At 38.9% G+C, this 20,753-nt stretch overlaps 1 protein-coding gene across 6 annotated transcripts in view; it reads right to left on the reverse strand.

Annotated features, from left to right (window-relative positions):
• ARB2A (ARB2 cotranscriptional regulator A) overlaps positions 1-20,753 on the reverse strand; it is a 422,536-nt gene that overhangs the window by 180,447 nt on the left and 221,336 nt on the right. For all 6 annotated transcript variants that reach the window (XM_061424395.1, XM_061424392.1, XM_061424389.1 and 3 more), the window contains one exon: positions 7,608-7,727. In XM_061424395.1, the coding sequence (XP_061280379.1) occupies positions 7,608-7,727 (120 nt within the window). The remainder of the gene's footprint in view (positions 1-7,607; positions 7,728-20,753) is intronic.

Genomic DNA, 20,753 nt, shown 5'->3' on the forward strand with positions numbered 1-20,753 from the left:
ACTGGACATGGAACAACAGACTAGTTCCAAATAGGAAAAGGAGTACGTCAAGGCTGTATATTGTCACCCTGCTTATTTAACTTATTTGCAGAGTACATCATGAGAAACGCTGGGCTGGAAGAAGCACAAGCTGGAATCAAGATTGCCGGGAGAAATATCAGTAACCTCAGATATGCAGATGACACCACCCTTATGGCAGGAAGTGAAGAGGAACTAAAAAGCCTCTCGATGAAAGTGAAAGAGGAGAGTGAAAAAGTTGGCTTAAAGCTCAACATTCAGAAAACTAAGATCATGGCATCTGGTCCCATCACTTCATGGGAAATAGATGGGGAAACAGTGGAAACAGTGTCAGACTTTATTTTTTACAGGCTCCAAAATCACTGCAGATGATGATTGCAGCCATGAAATTACAAGACACTTACTTCTTGGAAGGAAAGTTATGACCAACCTAGATAGCATATTAAAAAGCAGACATTACTTTGCCAACATGTACGGATGTGAGAGTTGGACTGTGAAGAAAGCTGAGCGCTGAAGAATTGATGCTTTTGAACTGTGGTGTTGGAGAAGACTCTTGAGAGTCCCTTGGACTGCAAAGAGATCCAACCAGTCCATTCTGAAGGAGATCAGCCCTGGGATTTCTTGGAAGGAATGATGCTAAAGCTGAAACTCCAGTACTTTGGCTACCTCATACAAAGAGTTGCCTCATTGGAAAAGACTCTGATGCTGGGAGGGATTGGGGGCAGGAGGAGAAGGGGATGACAGAGGATGAGATGGCTGGATGGCATCACCGATTCGATGGACATGAGTTTGAGTGAATTCCGGGAGTTGGTGATGGACAGGGAGGCCTGGCATGCTGCGATTCATGGGGTTGCAAAGAGTCAGACACGACTGAGCGACTGAACTGAACTGAGGGTTCTTTAGACTCATGTTTAATAAACAATGATTTAATTCCTAATAACCAGGAATTTTGGAGAAGGCAATGGCAGCCCACTCCAGTGTTCTTGCTTGGAGAATCCCAGGGATGGGGAGTCTGGTGGGCTGCCGTCTATGGGGTCATACAGAGTCGGACATGACTGAAGCGACTTAGCAGCAGCAGCAACCAGGAATTTTGTGATTTAACCCTCAAACTCTGCTTATAAAAAGTGGATACCTACAGAGAAGGACACACATATAGGATCTGACCCAACTTATAATTTGCAGGTATCGGAACTAGGATTCAAGCCCAGGTCATCTTCATTCAAGTTTCGTGTTCTTCCACTACATTGAACTTGGAGGCCTGGGGTAGAGGCACAGAGAGATGAAACAATGGTCAGATCAGATCAGTCGCTCAGTCATGTCCGACTCTTTGAGACCCCATGAATCGCAGCACGCCAGGCCTCCCTGTCCATCACCAACTCCCGGAGTTCACTCAGACTCACGTCTATCGAGTCAGTGATGCCATCCAGCCATCTCATCCTCTGTCGTCCCCTTCTCCTCCTGCCCCCAATCCCTCCCAGTATCAGAATCTTTTCCAATGAGTCAACTCTAAACAATGGTAGTAATAAGAAATTAGACTAGAACTGAAAGTTGCTATTGGGAAAAATACAGCTGGAAAGAGATAATCAGATTACACAGAAGGTGTTAAAGTGACAGAGAAGATAGGTGAGGCGAGACAATAGGGAGCCAATATGATCCTGGAGGGCTTCCCTGGTGGCTCAGACGGGAAAGCATCCACCTGCAATGTGGGAGACCTGGGTTTGACCTCTCGGTCGGGAAGATACCCTGGAAAAGGTAATGGCAACCCACTCCAGTTTACTTGCCTGGAGAATCCCATGGACAGAGGAGCCTGGTAGGCTACCGTCCATGGGGTTGCACAGAGTTGGACACAACTGAGCGACTTCACTTTCTTTCTTACTATGATTCTGCAATGGTTTGGTAGAAAGGGGGTTTAAATAATATCAACCATGGTGTGGTATACAGGATGGAATGGAGAGAAAAGAGAGCCGGTAGAAAAATGTGTATGAGTGCAGTGATACTGCTGTGAAATGATGAATTAACAACAGTGGGCACATAGAGGAGAAGACATGATCAATATTTCAGAGAGAAGAAAACAAACCTGACAAAATGTATTGGTTGGTTAGATATGGGACAAAAGGAGAAGAGTTAATACAAAAATTAACAAATTGAGCCATTCTTTCCAACCGTTGACATTGACATTGAAGTTGCTCAGTCGTGTCTGACTCTGCGACCCCATGGACTGTAGCCCACCAGGCTCCTTCGTCCATGGAATCTTCCAGGCAAGAATACTGAAGTGGGTTGCCATTTCCTTCTCCAGGAGATCTTTCCGACCCAGGGATCGAACCTGGGTCTTCCGCGTTGTAGGCAGACACTTTACCATCTGAGCCACCAGGGAAGTTCCAACCGTTAGACCTCCTAATACTTATTGAAAATCATTTGAGTAGAAGGTAAAACAAATCAAATCTCAATACAGAGGTAACTACTGTGAAGCTTAACAAATCACATCTGTATATGAAACTCCTTTGATATCTCATTTATTCTATTAGCCATAATTATTAAATACTCAGTATATACAAACATTTTCCTCAATATCTACATATGAGCATAATCACTGTTCATTACTTGTTATTTATTGTGCTTCATCTCCCTTCACAGCCACTTCAACATGCTTCTGGAGGTGTGCACCGGGAAAGATATTATTCCCTCTTTGTTTTCATTCAGCTTTCCAGATCCAATGTCCTTACGTCATGGAGATTTTCTTTCCTTAACATCTGATGTGTGCTTCTCCCTTACTAGTCATCTATGTTCATAAAGCCTTTCACTGGATCTTACTTAGGCTCTTGCAACTAACTCCTAAAAGTACTGTCATCAACAATCAATCGAAAGACAGTATCTACACTATATGCAAAGAATTAAACAAAATTGAATATAGGAGGCAAAAATAATACACCCTTTGGTCTCTCTCTAAGGAGCCCACAAAAATTGAAAAACTAAATTGTTTTCACACGAAACAACTAGAGAAATAAGATAGAGATTCCATACACAAGTTGTAATCATCCCACGCATTAACATGCTACTTGTATCATGTAGGCAGTCAATGCAGAAATTCAAGTTATATTACAGTGATGTATTTTTACTGATTTACATTTTAAACTTGAAAGGTTTTTAAGAAGTGTTTTTGGCCTGAATTGTTTTGACACTCCAATGGCTCAATTTTTCTTTGTTTATAAGCCAGTATTCTACCTCTCCTCAATTCTTGATTCCAAGCAGCCCATATTTTAGGTATTTCCACTGATCACATTAAGCAGATATGCTACCTATAACCAATTTACTTTGTTCTTTGTAGATAGAATATAAATGATGCTTCTTTAAAGTCACAGTTAATGCATGTCACTAAAGGCAAAAAATAATTCTTTTAGTCCTGTTCCTTTTTCTTTTCAGTGTAAATCCAAATTATGCTCTAGGCAATTTTTAAAAGATCAACTCTTAAGAGTAGACTGAGCTTGAGTGTCCACATACAACTAAGTCCAAAAAATAGTCCTCTATCAGCTGCTGAAGGTCAGCTTAGGCTGCCTAGAGGCTAGAGAGCCCAGCATGGAACAATGGCAGGAAAATAGAGTTCCCTTCATTCCTTAATTCACATGCAAGTGAGGTGCCAATCAAGTGCTGACAAGCATGGAGAAACCAAAATCAAAAGTGGGTAGAGATACACACTTTCAAAAGGAGCAGTTTTTCACACATTTCTAAGAGATGTTTTTAATGGTGGTTGTGAACATACCACTAATGATGTGGAAAAGGAAATAAAAGCAATAAGAAAAATACTAATTTTATATCAACTGAGAGGATGCAATAAGCTAATGAAACACATTTGCTAAAATTGTTTAATGTGTTCTATAAAACAGTGATTTCACTTTGACTAAGGAGAGAAATCTGAATGCAAATTGATGTATAGGGCACTGCAAACAGGGAAGGTGAGTTAAGATTTGAAACCGGGCACTGACAAGGAAGCTGACATTTCCAAATAAAAGAAAAATTGAAGCTGGCCTGATTTTGTCAAACTAACCATGGCAAGACAAGAGCAAAACACTCTGAAATGACTGAGTATGGAAGCAATGCAATCACTTCATAAAGTGGTTGGTGAAAGGGATGACAAAGCTTAAAAACTGGCACTGTGTTTTGATGACACTTTATTTCTAACAAATGAGTTTAAACTTTTAAAAACTACTATAAGGCAAATGTAAGCTGCATTAGTTGTAGATGTTTTTCTAAAAGAATTTGGTAAGTTGTTGATTAGGACTACTATTTCTATCTATGACATATAAAGCAAAATTTATTAGAAATTGAAGGCTTTGACAGTGATGATTTAATAAGAGTAACTTTGTATGTTATTGCTCTTTATTAGTGTTATTTTAAATACACAGAAAAAATAACATAGGATAGACACACTATTTTTAAGATTCAATATCAATTCATAAAATAAACAGTTCTTCCCTTTCACTCTAAAGACTGAGTGCAAGGATTGCTGCCAGAGGTGTCTTATCAATATCTGGTTTTACTAGGATTGCAGAAAGTTTAGAGAATTAGAAACTTGAGATGTTACCATATGATGGGAATAAAGGAAGTGAAAGGCATATTTTTAGAATCATTTTTTTCATTGTTATTATTTACTACATAAAATGGACACTGGTTTTGAAAATGAATCTCTTAACCATCTCCTGGATTCTTCAGGCAAATTCTGCACTTCAAGATAGGGTATAATGATAAATTATGTTCTCAATTTTAAAAAACAACAATTAGCAAAATATGAAAGCTCTACAACTATTCTGTACTTTAAAAGTAATTTTTCAGATATCTATTAGTAGTACCTTTAATTTTAAACTCTAATTACACAGAATTTAATTTAATAAATGACAAGATATATTTTAGCACAGGTCCTGACTAGTAACTATTATTCAAACAATAAGCACTAAAAGTAATTACATGTAATGTTAAAACTGTACTAGTCACACAGTTCATATTTAAAAGAAATTTTCTTAAAATTCATGATCCAAAAAAGAATGTGAACTTGAATGAGGATGGTAGGAAAATAATCTCCATGCATTGAAATGTGATGCTACAAACTAGGACCATTCCATCCATAAGGGGGGTGTGTGTGTGTGTGTATATGTGTGTGTACAGAATCTTGAATCGGAGATACAATTTTATGATAACTTTTTTACAAAATTAAACTTTACTGAAATCCGAACGATTTACTGTCTGATGTGTAAAATGTACTACTGAAACAGAAAACTAAACCATAATTTAAGATGTTCACAAGTAACTTTTTTGTAAAGTTAATATTAAATATTTCAATCATTGTAAAACAATTTCATATAATACATTTACGTTGAAAAATACTGAGAGGCTGAATATTTGTCAACATTTTAAACACCATGAGTTTTCTTCTAAGAATAACAGGGAGACCAGGAAAGAATGTGATTCAGCTTTAGGCAAAAAAAAAAAGTTTAAACATATTTCAATTTTTTTGTGTAATATCAATGCTATCTTTCAAAAGTTCTTGAAATTAAGTAGAAACACAATGGCCTTAAATGTACTCATCAAGCTTTGTCAAAAATTTATGTAAAACTTAGTTATTTATTTAGAGGAATTCTTTTCAGTAAGTCACAAACTACTTTTTCTTTAGCTTCCACCATCTATATACCTTCTTTGCATACCTCTATCAAAGTTACTTGACAAAAAGTAGCAAATATCTGAGGCTAAGATAGTCGCCATTAATACTTTAAAACCTAAACAAGGTATATTACATTAAATAGACTTCTCAGTCCTGGTGTTGCCTGACAGATATGCGATGTGCCAGTGGTTATATTATATTCCTCCTCCCATGCATGCACCTCCTGCAGAGACAGCAGACTACAGAAGCTGACCCTTACTGAGACCATCTTGTCTCTCTGACAAAGCTCCTTTTTAACTTCTTACTTACTGGTTACTTCCTGTGATGGAGAAAAACTTTAGCTCAGCTTGTGATAATTTCACAGGCCCTGAGGACCCTGACCCTAATAGCCTCAAGGTCAGAAGTCAAGTCTTGTTCTGAAACATCTGTGTGCTTTATATTAAAGTGGAACAAAAGTGTAGAAATATCCACCAGTGTGTGACAAGAAGGACAGGCAAAACAAGACTGACGCATAGGTCATCTGTTACTCTGGCATCTTAAGTTCCTTTTTAAAACTGTCCAAAATTCACTTAAATTCCAAATCTGATGTACAGATTTGATGTTAATTGTCTTAAGGTAAAATCAGGAAAACGTATGTTTCACAGAAGTTTTAAATTTGAACAGTCTTGCAGGTCTTCAGACATATTCAAAGCTATTCTATAAAGTCATGAAATTTCATGTTTTATGTAATTTAATGACTTACAGGAAGAAAACATAAGGTACATATATATCAGCTATAAATGCATTTATATATATCTGAATGGTTAAAACAACTATTTGAAAGCCAACATTCACATTTTAAAAAGGACATCATAACTCGTATGTTAGAGAATGATCCTAAGATATCCATTTTGTAGTAAACAAATTCAGCAGAATTAAAAGCACCTGAATATAATTTGTAAACATGAAATCAATTTAAGAAATGAATGATTTCAGTTATTTATAGATGTTAAGAGAGCACAGTATTTGTAAATTCAGGTCAGTTAAAGTATTCTCAGGTGTCACCACTATTTTTATATCTAAATCACATGGGTAAGCAGTAAGGCGTGGGGAAGTTGAAAAGACCACGGATATATAATTTCCACGATGAAGAGCAATACATGGCAAAGTTTAGAAACATTAAAAATCAGACAATCAATGCCATGCTGGCTTTTATTGTCCACTTGAGGCTACATGGGCTTAAAATGATCAAATGCACTGTATCAGATAAATCATTGTGTTACAGCAATGGTACTTTCCAGTGACATAAGGGGTAATGAACATGGAGCACATTTTTAGGACTCACTGTACCTCATTCATCATTCACGCCTGCACAAAGTGCGATAACTGTAAGACTGTGGTAGAACAGACACCAAATTCCCAAATCTTGCTGATTTTTCGATTATGTACACATATCTTAACTGCAAGAACGGGATTATTTTGAAATGCAGAGATTTTTATGACTAAGCATGGAGTTGCACTTAACAGCAGATTAACAGAATCTTTCTGATAGCTTTAATACTAATTATATGGATTTTGATCAAGTACTAATTTATAGAGATAGTATAGTCAGTTAAAGAGTCTCTAGAAATTTTAAACACTTTACAGATAATAGTGCTTCAACGATGTACACATAAACAGGAGTCACAAATATAAAATGTATGGAAAGGGGAGCTATAATGTAGAAATTAAAAAGTGAAATGTAAATAAGAAACAGGCAAAAAGTTGTCTGATTGGCAATGAAAAGCTCTGTACAATAAAAGTACATTCCTTTGCAACAACATGAAATTCATTACACCAAATGCTTAATCTTCGTCCTTTATAAAACAATTTCAAGTAACCATACCAAGAAAATGGGAGTGAAGGCGATAAACCTGTAAGGAGTTTGCGAATTAAAAATAAGAGTTAACTGTGCACTTACCAGTTCAACAAAAGCAAGTCCTCCATAGCTGTGAGCAACAAAAAATACCTTCTCAGCTGCAGACTGGGCTATGAAATGGTCCCACACATAGACTGCATGTTCTTCAGGAGAGCCATTTTCCTATAAGTAAAACAGACATCATGTATTACATACTGCATCTAATTATTATCATGGTAATCAAAAATTAAATTATATGCTTGCTTATGCAGCATAAGAAATATGATAGCAATAGCTCATTCCAAACAATAACAATACAAAAGAACTACAATGGAAATTCAAATTAGGGAATAAATTAGTATTAAGCTATTAGGAAATTACTGCTAAACTTAAGTGCTACTCTAAGCTTCTGAAAGAAAATATTTAAAATAGGCACATTTTGAGGGGAAATGGCTCATTCTGGGTTTACCTGAGATATTAAAATATATCTAACTTCATTAGAATTGCATGGATAAAGTTCTAGTGGCCTTTTAAGTCAGTGGACCACTAAGAAATATCAGATGTGTTTCTATGTTTATATCTGAAAATATTTAGAGTATAAATACATCTAAATTATTTGATTTATAAAATTTTAGGTACCTCTGTAAATTGAAAATAAGGAGAAAGTTAACAATAAGTATTTTCCATTTACATTGTTAAAAATACTTTTCCTGACACAATTTTCCATATATATTTTATTTCTAGAACTGGGAGGATTTCTAAATGTATAAACTGGGACTTTTTATATTTCCCTTAAGTTGCTGGTGTGCTTTAGTTGCTCGGTCGTGTCTGACTCTGCGACTCCATGGACTGCAGCATGCTCCTCTGTCCATGGGGACTCCCCAGGCAAAAGTACTGGAGTGGGTTGCCATGCCCTCCTCCAGGGGATGCTCCCAACCCAGGATTGAACCTGGGTCTCCCGCATGGCAGGCAGATTCTTTACCATCTGAGCCACCAGGCAAGTCCAATAAATATATGAATGTTGCTTTAATTCCAAAAGTTCTACAACAACTTCAATTGACTGTGTTTACTTCTATAGCAAACACAATTTGTGGTTAAACCTAAAATTCAGATAATGTGGAAAACAAAGAGCTAAAAAAAGTACAAACCGATAAAACTAAGACATCATGAAGATATTTTGTATGAATAATTCTTGGGATGCTTTAACACCGAAAGACTGATTCCCTAAGAATGTCATAATATTAGATGATGAACACAATTTATTCACCTTTTCCATCTCAGAAATTTTAAAATATTATGTTACGGTCCCAGTGAATGGTTTCACTTGCTCCATAAAAGCTATTATTCCCTAATGTCTATCTCCAGCCTATATTTCTCTCCAGAGCTCCAGACCCAAGGTCATTTCCTTTTGAATGCCCCACAGATACTTCAAGCTCAACCAATTCAACACTTTGATAAAAATATCCTCTCTAAACCTGTGTCACTGTCTTTGCTCCCTACCTCCTGCTGAAATCTGAGCATCATCTTCTATTTCTCTCTCTCTCAAACTCCACATAAAATCAGTAATTAAAAACCTTTTGATTGTCCCCAACCTTCTCTTAAAGCCACCAGTTCTCTCCATCCTCATTTCCTCTGGCTGAGCCCAAGCTCATCCTTTCACAAATGGATGACTGCAACAATCTCCAGTCCAGTTTCCCTGCCTCTAGGGTCATCCTAGAAGGTATTACCCATTTAAATGCCCTCTCCTAACTCTGTAGTGACAACAACTTTTCAAAAATGGACATGTTGCCATTTGCTCACTCACTGCTTAGAACTCTCCAAAGTCTTTTCATCAGCTCCAGGACCAAGTTTAAACTCAGAATGACACTAGGGCCTTACATGATATGGCTTCTGCCTCGAAATGAATGCACAAAATATGATGATCTAAAAGATACCCTTTTCTCCCCAAGAGAGAATGGAAAGAACACTCTCTGTGTTCCAACTGCAGGGAACATCAATATCCTAATTGTGCCATACATTTCTTATCTCTGGGCTGTTTTTGATATTATTGTTTGGCAAGCGACCCATATGTTCTGCCTTTGCTTAACCCATCACCTTCACCTGCATCATTCCTATGTGTCTTCAGAACTCAAACTAAGATAACTGCATCTGGCCCCATCGCTTCATGGCAAACAGAAGGGGAAAGGGTGGAAACAGTGACAAATTTCTTCTTCTTGGGCTCTAAAATCACTGTGGATGGTGACTGCCGGCATGAAGTTAGAATACAGTTGCTTCTTGGCAGGAAAGCTATGACAAACCTAGACAGTGTGTTAAAAAGCGAAGACACTTCTTTGCTGACAAAGGTCCATAGAGTCAAGGCTATAGTCTTTCCAGGAGTCACATAGAGTTGTGAGAGCTAGATGATAAAGAAGTCAGGGCGCTGAAGAACAGATGCTTTTGAACTGTTGTGCTCGAGAGTCCCTTGGACAGCAAGGAGATCAAACCAGTCAATCTTAAAAGAAATTAACCCTGAATACTCATTGGAAAGACTGATGCTGAAGCTGAAGCTCCAATATTTTGGCCAACTGATGCGATGGGCCGATTCATTGGAAAAGATCCTGAAGCTGGGAAAGACTGAAAGCAGGAGAAGAGGATGACAGAGGATGAGATGGTTGGATGGCATTACTGACACGATGGGCATGAACTTGGGAAAACTCTGGGAGATGGTGAGGGACAGGAAGGCCTGGTGTGCTGCGGTCCATGGGGTCGCCAAGAGCTGGACATGACTTGGTGACTCAACAACAACTGGAAGGAAGACTTTGTAGGCACTTCCGGCCTTAAAACAAAGCAAAACAGTGCCCAGCTGTGGGTGTGACTGGTGATGGAAGTGAAGTCCAGTGCTGAAAGAACAATATTGCATAGGAACCTGGAATGTTAGGTCTATGAATCAAGGTAAAACAGAAGTGGTCAAACAGGAGATGGCAAGATTGCACATTTTAGGAATCAGTGAAATAAAATGTACTGGAATGGGCGAATTTAACTCAGATGACCATTATATCTACTATTGTGAGCAAGAATCCTTTAAAAGAAGTGGAGCAGCCCTCATAGTCAACAGAAGAGTTCAAAATGCAGTACTTGGATGTAATCTCAAAAATGACAGAATGATCTCTGTTTGTTTCCAAGGTAAACCATTCAATATCACAGTCATCCAAGTCTATGCCCCAACTAGTAATGCTGGAGAAGCTGAAGTTGAACGGTTCTATGAAGACCTACAAGACCTTCTAGAAATAACACTCAAAAAAGATGTCCTTTTCATCATAGGGGACTGGAATGCAAAAGTAGGAAGTCAAGAGAGAGCTGGAGTAACAGGCAAATTTGGTCTTGGAGTACAAAACAAAGCATGCCAAAGGCTAACAGAGTTCTGCCAAGAGAATGCACTGGTCATAGCAAAAACTCTCCTCCAACAACATAAGAGAAGACTCTACACATGGACACTGCCAGATGGTCAATATTGAAACCAGATTGATTATATTCTTTGCAGCCAAAGATGGAGAAGCTCTGTAGAGTCAGCAAAAATAAGACCGGGAGCTGACTGTGGCTCAGATCATGAACTGCTTATTGCAAAATACAGACTGAAATTGAACAAAGTAGGGAAAACCACTAGACCATTCAGGTACAACCTAAATCAAATGCCTTACGATTATACAGTGGAAGTAACAAACAGATTCAAGGTATTGCTATACCTTGATCAATTGATATACCTTAATATACCAAGCTCTGATAGACAGAGTGCCTATTGATATACCTTGATTGACTGATATACCTTGATATACCAAGATCTGATAGAGTGCCTGATGAACTATGAATGGAGGTTTGTGATACTATACAGGAGGCAGTGATCAAGATCATCCTCAAGAAAAAGAAATGCAAAAAGGCAAAATGGTTGCCTGAGGAGGTCTTACAAATAGCTGAGAAAAGAAGAGAAGCTAAAGGCAAAGGAGAAAAGGAAAGATATACCCATATGAATGCAGAGTTCCAAAGAATAGCAAGGAGAGATAAGAAAGCCTTCCTCAGTTATCAATGCAAAGAAATAGAGGAAAATAATAGAATGGGAAAGACTAGAGATCTCTTCAAGAAAATTAGAGATACCAAGGGAACACTTCATGCAAAGATGGGCACAATTAAGAATAGAAATGGTATGGACTTAACAGAAGCATAAGATATTAAGAAGAGGTGGCAAGAATACACAAAGAACTATAAAAAAAAAAAAAAATCTTCATGACCCAGATAATCACGGTGGTGTGATCACTCACCCAGAGCCAGACAGCCTGGAATGAGAAGTCAAGTGGGCCTTCGGAAGCATCACTATGAACAAAGCTAGTGGAGGTGACAGAATTCCAGCTGAGCTATTTCAAATCCTATAAGATGATGCTGTGAAAGTGCTGCACTCAATATGGAAAACTCAGCAACAGCGACAGGACTGGAAAAAGTCAATTTTCATTTCAATCCCAAAGAAAGGCAATGCCAAAGAATGCTCAAACTACGACACAATTGTATTCATCTCACATGCTAGCTGAGTAATACTCAAAATTCTCTAAGCCAGGCTTCAACAGTATGTGAACTATGAACTTCCAGATGTTCAAGCTGGATTTAGAAAAGGCAGAGGAACCAGAGATCACATTTCCAATACCCTGGACCATCAAAAAAGCAAGAGAGTTCCAGAAAAACATCTACTTCTGCTTTATTGACTATGTGAAAGCCTTTGACTATGTGGTTCACAATAAACTGTGGAAATTTCTTTAAGAGATGGGAAAACCAGACCACCTGACCTTCCTCCTGAGAAATCTTTATGCTGGTCAAGATTAGTGCAACAGTGAGAACTGGACATGGAACAATAGACTGGTTCCAAATCGGGAAAGGAATATGTCAAGGTTGTATATTGTCACTCTGTTTGTTTAACTTATATTCAGAGTACATCATGCGAAATGCTGGGCTGGATGACGCACAAGCTGGAATCAAGATTGCCAGGAGAAATATCAATAACCTCAGATACACAGATGACACCACTCTTACGGCAGAAAGCAAAGAAGAACTAAAGAGCCTCTTGATGAAAGTGAAAGAGGAGGGTGAAAAAGTTGGCTTAAAAGTCAACATTCAGAAAACTAAGATCATGGCATCTGGTCCCATGACTTCATGGCAAGTAGATGGGGCAACAGTGGAAACTGTGAGAGACTTTATTTTTGGGGGCTCCCAAATCACTGCGGATAGTGACTGCAGCCATGAAATTAAAAGACGCTTGCTCCTTGGAAGAAAAGTCATGACCAAACAAGACAGCGTATTAAAAAGCAAAAGACATTACTTTGCCAACAAAGATCCATCTAGTCAAAGCTATGGTTTTTCCAGTAGTCATGTACGGATGTGAGAGTTGGACTATAAAGAAAGCTGAGCACTGAAGAACTGATGCTTTTGAACTGTGGTGTTGGAGAAGACTCTTTAGAGTCCCTTGGACTGCAAGGAGATCCAACCAGTCCATCCTAAAGAAAATCAGTCCTGAATATTCACTGGAAGGACTGATGCTGAAGTTGAAACTCCAATACTTCGGCCACCTGATGCGAAAAACTGATTTCACTGGAAAAGACCCTGATGCTGGGAAAGATTGGAGGCGGGAGGAGAAGGAGATGACAGAGGATGAGATGGTTGGATGGCATCACTGACTCAATGGACATGAGTTTGAGCAAGCTCCAGGAGATGGTGATGGACAGGGAGGCCTGGCATGCTACAGTCCATGGGGTGGCAAAGATTGAACACAACTGAGTGACTGAACTGAACTTGGCCTTAATAATTTAGCGTGCATTAGTTTAAAAAGTAGGAAAATATTTCTTATTAAAATCAGGATATTGGTTTACTCTAAGGAAGAGAAACAGTTGTGATTGGGAAATAGACTTCTAATGGCTGGCAGTATTTCATTTCTTGCCTGGGATGGTAGCTACACAAGTGTGTTCTTTATAGTTATAGTTAAAATTACTAATACATACCAAGCAGTTTTCTGTACATATATAGACCGTAACCATAGAATTTATTCTATAAACCTTTTAGAGTGAAGAAAGGTATTGTTAATAATTGTACTGGGAAAACAGGTCTAAACTGGGACAATCTAGAGACAACCCAGACACCTTATTTCCCTAGTTATATCTCACACTGAAATGTAAAAACAAAACAGGAAGACAGAGTTTCTATGTGCTGGTGGTTGGCAGAACTAACAATTTTAAATATCTGTGATGGTCCTAAATATTCTCCTATAGAGACAGAATTAAAAACACATAGGAAATTAGATTACTCTGTGCTAGCTAGGTTCTGTGCTAAAAGTGGAGATGTAAGGATGATAAGAAGCAAGCCACGATCCTGACCTTCACTGTGTTTGCCATTTCATAAGTGTGTTAACATACAAAGACAGGAGAGCACGTAGTGTGTGAGGAGTATTCCTTTCTCTATTGTTGATGGACTGTCTTCACACAAGTCCAATGGGTCTATTATAAACCCACACTACTTGATCTCAGCAAAGTCCTCCCTGCTTTCTTCTCACAGTCAAAAATCCTTCCTTTATACTGTTTAGAGTCTATCTGTCTCTTCCATTTAATTCCCATCTCATTCCAAGCCTCCAACAATGAATTTTAACTAGTCTCATTTCTTCTAGTCTTTCCAATTACTTTTTGCCAGATTAATCTTCCTGAAGCCTGGCTCTGATGCACTCACTCTCTTGTCTTAAAGGTCATTTACCGAAATGGTTGCCATGGCCTACAAAACAAATAACTGGAACTGGAACTCTTTAGCCAAAGTCTTTAAACTCTACCTTTCCAGCCTTCCTTCTTACTATTTGCAAGGATCTTATTCATGCTCCAGAAAAAAATGGAATATACATGAATAGTCTGAAAATCCTAGACAAAAACTCTACCATGAACTACAGTCTGGGATCTCATGGGTAATGCAGCTCAGACTAGGCAAAAACTAGACAGGAGAACACCTCCAAGGGAGCAGTTCAGCATTTCATATATAAAGTAGTAGACTATCCCACTACTTAGACTGATGGCAGAGTGAATGGGAAGCAAGGGATGGACTAAGTCATTACAGAGGAAAAATCAACAAAACGTTGTGACTCAGGATACAAGGGAAATTGCCAACCGGGTCCAAATGAACCATCTATGACTAAAGGTGACTTAAGAACCAACAGCTCTTTCCACTGTTCAAACGTAAAGACTACTGTTTGCAGAGATTAGTATTACAGTTGATTTTTTTTCTTCCACAGTCTATGGAGATGATATATGTTAAAATAGTTTAGGAGTAGCAGGAAAAAGAAATCTGAAGTAATCATGTGCCCTGAGTATTTCAATATTTTCAGCCTGACTCTTAAGGTCATCAAATTATTATTCAGTTTTAAACCTAAAATTAAAAGCCTGATGTAAAAAGCCAGACTCAACTGAAGAAAAAAAAAATGCCTATAATACCCACTTAGGGGGTTATCCACAGGCACAACTAAACCATTATACAAGATTATTCTAGGCCACACTTGACATACATTGACCCAAAAAGATCCAGGAAAGGGAATCACAGTTTGCCATTAGGGGCGCACCAGGTATGCCTTTTAGTGGAAGCCCCACAGCAGTTCCTGGAGCAGACACAACAGAGAACTTTGTGGGGGTTACTGTGTTTGGCCCATGGGGTGTTTGCTCAGGAATGAGGGAATCAGGCTCACCTTGGGCAGAGACAGGAGTTATCCTGCCTTAAAGTTTCATAATCTATGGAAGCTAATGCCTCTAGAAACACCATTTTTTTAGTTTTTCTTTTTTAGTTCAGTCACTCAGTCGTGTCTGACTCTTTGTGACCCCATGAATCGCAGCACGCCAGGCCTCCCTGTCCATCAACAACTCCCGGAGTTTACCCAAACTCATGTCCATTGAGTTGGTGATGCCATCCAGCCATCTCATCCTCTGTCGTCCCCTTCTCCTCCTGCCCCCAATCCCTCCCAGCATCAGGGTCTTTTCCAATGAGACCATAGGTGTGGCTTTTAGGATCCTTGCCTGCAAGGGACTTGCCCACTTACAGGAGTTACTACTGTCAGGGAAGATCAAAACTATGGTGTTCATAGGCTATTATAATTCCTTCTGAGCTTCCTGGCAGCCCAGTGGTAAAGAATCTAGCCTGCCAAGCAAGAGATATAGGTTCGTTCCCTGGGTCAGGAAGATCCACTGAAGAAGGAAATGGCAACACACTTCAGTATTCTTGCCTGGGAAATTCACGGGCAGAGGAATCTGGTAGACTACAGCCCGTGGGGTCACAAAGAATCAGCACGACTTAGCAACTAAACAACAATGTAATTCCTTCTAATCCAGATGCAGTTTACCAACCAGGGTCATTTTCTTCCACAGGCAATGTTGTGCAGCAACCAGCCACTTAGACTGGATGCTGTGATATGCTTCCCAGAACCTCCTTTAGTTACAGGCACTAATTTCCTGAGCTGTACAAGTGTTGGCAGCTGATAGCTTTAAGTGAGATCCTCTCTAGGGATTGCTCTCAGTCAAACAAAGCTATTTTGCCTAAAGTTACAATCCCACCTCTAAGGGAAGCTACCTCCAAAGTCTGGTTGAGATGATGTGGATCTACAAGGACCTATCTCTTGCCTCAAGGCAGGACATCTCTGAAAAGCCACCCCAGACCCAGAGCATCAAGAAGGTGGGTGAGGCCTGTGCTATAACAATACTGCAGTTCAACAACTTCAGACAAAATCTGTGTTTTTGCTCTCCTATAGGTGCTGATATGACCAGTGCATTCTCTTGCTGACTGTGGCTCAGATCATGAACTCCTTATTGGAAAATGCAGACTGAAATTGAAGAAAGAAGGGAAAACCACTAGACCACTCAGGTGTCACCTAAATCAAGCCCCTTACGATTATACAGTGAAAGTGACAAATAGATTCAAGGGATTAGATCTGATAGACAGAGTGCCTGAAGAACTGTGGACAGAGGTTCATGACATTGTGCAGGAGGCAGTGATCAAGACCATCCCCAAGGAAAAGAAATGCAAAAAGGCAAAATGGTTGTCTGAGGAGGCCTTACAAATAGCTGAGTAGAGAAGAGAAGCTAAAGGCAAAGGAGAAAAGGAAAGATATACCCACATGAATGCAGAGTTCCAAAGAATAGCAAGGAGAGATAAGAAAGCCTTCCTCAGTTATCAATGCAAAGAAATAGAGGAAAACAACAGAATTGGAAAAACCAGAGATCCTGTCAAGAAAATTAGAGATACCAAGGTAACATTTCACGCAAAGATGGACACAATACAGGACAAAAACGGTATGGACCTAACAGAAGCAGAAGACACTAAGAAGAGGTGGCAAGAATACACAGAACTGTACAAAAAGATCTTCACAACCCAGATAACCACGATGGTGTGATCACTCACCCAGAGCCAGACATCCTGGAATGCGAAGTCAAGTGGGCCTTAGGAAGCATCACTACGAACAAAGTTAGTGGAAATGATGCAGTTCCAGTTGAGCTATTTCAAATCCTAAAAGATGATGCTGTGAAAATGCTGTGCTCAATATGCCAGTGAAGTTGGAAAACTAAGCAGTAACCACAGGACTGGAAAAGGTTAGTTTTCATTCCAATCCCAAAGAAAGGCAATGCCAAAGAATGTTTAAACTACCGTACAATTGCACTCATCTCACATGCTGGCAATGTAATGCTCAAAATTCTCCAAGCCAGGCTTCAACAGTATGTGAACTGTGAACTTTGAGATGTTCAAGGTGGATTTAGAAAAGGCAGAGGAACCAAAGATCAAATTGCCAACATTCACTGAATCACTGAAAAAGCAAGAGAGTTCCAGAAAAACATCTACTTCTGCTTTACTGACTATGCCAAAGCCTTTGACTGTGTGGATCACAATTTGGCATCACAATAAACTGTGGAAAATTCTTAAAAATTCTTAAAAAAAATTCTTAAAAAGACATGGGAATACCACACCACCTGACCTTCCTCCTGAGAAATATGTATGCAGGTCAAAAAGTAACAGTTAGAACTGGATATGGAACAACAGACTGGTTCCAAATTGGGAAAGGAGTATGTCAAGGCTGTATACTGTCACCCTACTTATTTAACTTATATGCAGAGTACACCATGCAAAATGCCAGGCTGGATGAAGCAGTAGCTGGAATCAAGATCACCAGGAGAAATATCAATAAAGATATGCAGATGACACAACTCTTATGGCAGAAAATGAAGAACTGAAGAGACTCTTGATGAAAGTGAAAGAGGAGGGTGAAAAAGTTGACTTAAAACTCAACATTCAGAAAATGAAGATCATGGCATCCAGTCTCATCTTTTCATGGCAAATGATAGGGAAACAATGTAAACAGTGAGAGACTTTATTTTTTGGGGGTCCCAAATCACTGCAGATGGTGACTGCAACCATGAAAGGAAAGTTATGACCAACCTAGACAGCATATTTAAAAGCGGAGACATTACTTTGCCAACAAAAGTCCATCTATTCAAAGCTATGGTTTTTCCAGTAGTCATGTATAGATGTGAGAGTTGGACTATAAAGAAAGCTGAGCACTGAAGAATTGATGCTTTTGAACTGTGGTGTTGGAGAAGACTCCTGAGAGTCCCTTGGGTTGCAAGGAGATCCAACCAGTCCATCCTAAAGAAAATCAGTCCTGAATATTCATTGGAAGGACTGATGCTGAAGCTGAAACTCCAGTACTTGGCCACCTGATGTGAAGAATTAACTCATTTGAAAAGACCCTGATGCTGGGAAAGATTGAAGGCAGGAGAAGAAGGGGATGACAGAGGATGAGATGGTTGGATGGCATCATCGACTCAATGGACATGAGTTTGAATAAACTTCGGGAGTTGGTGATGGACAGGGAGTTCTGGTGTGCTGCAGTCCATGGGGTGGCACAGAGTCAGACCCGACTGAGCAAGTGAACTGAACTGAACTGATAGGTGCTGATCCGAAGAGAATTCCCCAACAAACTTCCCACATGCAACTTCAGAATTTTTTATCTTGGAAACTCAACTTAAGACACCACTTTATTAGGCTTCCAGAGACATAGAGCTAGAAGGTTAACTGAAGGTCAGATTCCCATATAGAAAGGGAAAGAATTTTGCTAACCCTTGACTGATAGCATCTTACAAGAAATATATGGAAAGTATTTAATCTCTTTACAGGTATTATTATCCTGCTGCTGCTGCTGCTGCTAAGTCACTTCAGTCGTATCCTGCCTGTGTCTAAAACTACTGTAAAATACCGTTGGCTCAAGTTTATGTCTGTTCCACTATTAGCTATGTAAGCTTAAACTGAATCCTGTACTATTTCATTGCTTCTTCTCTATTCTGTTATTTATTTAACCTGACATGTCACTTCTTCCTTCTAGAATATGAGCAATTTGAAGATATATTCTCTTTCAGATTCTGTCTATACATTAGAAAACATGCTATAGACATTTAATAAATGACTAACGATGCTAGTATTATTGGCAATGATACTGCTGACAAATGATACCATGAAGTGCATTTCTAAAGGAATATTCCAACTCCATTTCAGGAATCTAGCTTCTACTAATCTGGAAAGTGGCAAATGATGGTTGTCTGGTAATGTTCATCATTGCCTCATGTACAGAAGAAAGTGTATCTGGATAATGCCTAAATATCCAATAATGCAAAAATAAATATTTAAACAAGTTAATACTTCTAAGGAAATATTATATAGCTATTCAATGAGATTATAAAATAATACATGCAGTTCATCTAATTTTATAGGTGGTATAGTTTTCACTGTTGTAAAAAGGCTTGAAAAAGACTAGATAGAGTCAAAAAGATTAAAAGCAGCTTCTTATGGATGGCGGGATTGTGAATATTTTCTATTCTTAGCTCCTTTAGATCTTTCTGGACTTTCCAAAGCTAGTACAAAAAGAATGCTTTTTATAATAAAGCAAGTAAACAACAACAACAACAAATCAGAAATCATACTGAAGAACTAGAGCTGGCTTCTTAGAGGTACAAGCCTCTGAGCGGGAGCTCCACATCTAACAAATTCTAACATCTGTACTGAACCCACTGCACATTTACAAGCTGCAAATCAAAGGGGTTGTTTCAAACAGGTGCAAGAGCAAAAAGTGATGGCTGCAAAAACAGAAAACCCACAGAAACTGGAAGAGCACTTATAGCACAAGGAGACGAAGTCTACCAGCTCCATCAGTGAGCACCGTGAGGGGCAGGACCGCATCTAAAGCACCATGACTCACAGGAGCAATAGTGGCCTTGAACTGCCGAGAGAAAGCTGACACTACGTGAGATTCACATTTGAAGGGCACGTGACAGACAATTAAACAGCTTAATTCAAAATATTATTTTTAAAGATAAATAATAAAGGAGATAAACCTTAGCTATTAAAAAAATCTGGCTTTCTTATGTGACTGTTCCCCAAGACTTTCACAAATTTATGGCTTTTTTTTTTTTTTTTTTTACTATTCAGTGTTTAGTGGAGTCATATCCTCATCCTTATCAGTTCAGTTCAGTCGCGTCCGACTCTTTTCGACCCCATGAATCACAGCACGCCAGGCCTCCCCGTCCACCACCAACTCCAGGAGTTCACTCAGACTCATGTCCATCGAGTCAGTGATGCCATCCAGCCATCTCTCCTCTGTCGTCCCCCATCCTTAAAAGATGTAACAAATTCTGCCAAACATGTGCTGCCTCCCGCAGCAGTTTTGTACAACAATGGTAGCACAGGAACTAATAAACTTAGAGCAGTTTTTAATACACATTTCTGACAGATCACATTACGAAAACTCCATTTTATAAATAAGGCGGTGCTGTTCCAAGGCACATTTGTATCATTCCAACCCGCTTCCCACACCATGTCCACAATCATTATATATTTATAAACCATAATCCAGACAGTGTATACTACCAGGAGTGCACTTTGAAGCTAAACAGATTTCAATAGGAAAGACTTTCTAATATGCTTCAATTACAGAAATGCAAACATACTAAATCTGCTTTACAGGTTTCTCCATGAATTTCATATCAGAGTGCATTTTATATTGCACTTCAAGCTGGATGATTTTAGAATATGCAAATGTACAAAGTGCACGAAAAGACAAAAGTAAATCCATTAATTAGAATTTGCCAGTGGCAGAATGCATAGAATATTTACACTGCGGAACTCAGCAGTATT

Source organism: Bos javanicus, chromosome 7 (assembly GCF_032452875.1).
Source record: "Bos javanicus breed banteng chromosome 7, ARS-OSU_banteng_1.0, whole genome shotgun sequence".
In the NCBI taxonomy this organism is placed as follows: Eukaryota; Metazoa; Chordata; class Mammalia; order Artiodactyla; family Bovidae; genus Bos; species Bos javanicus.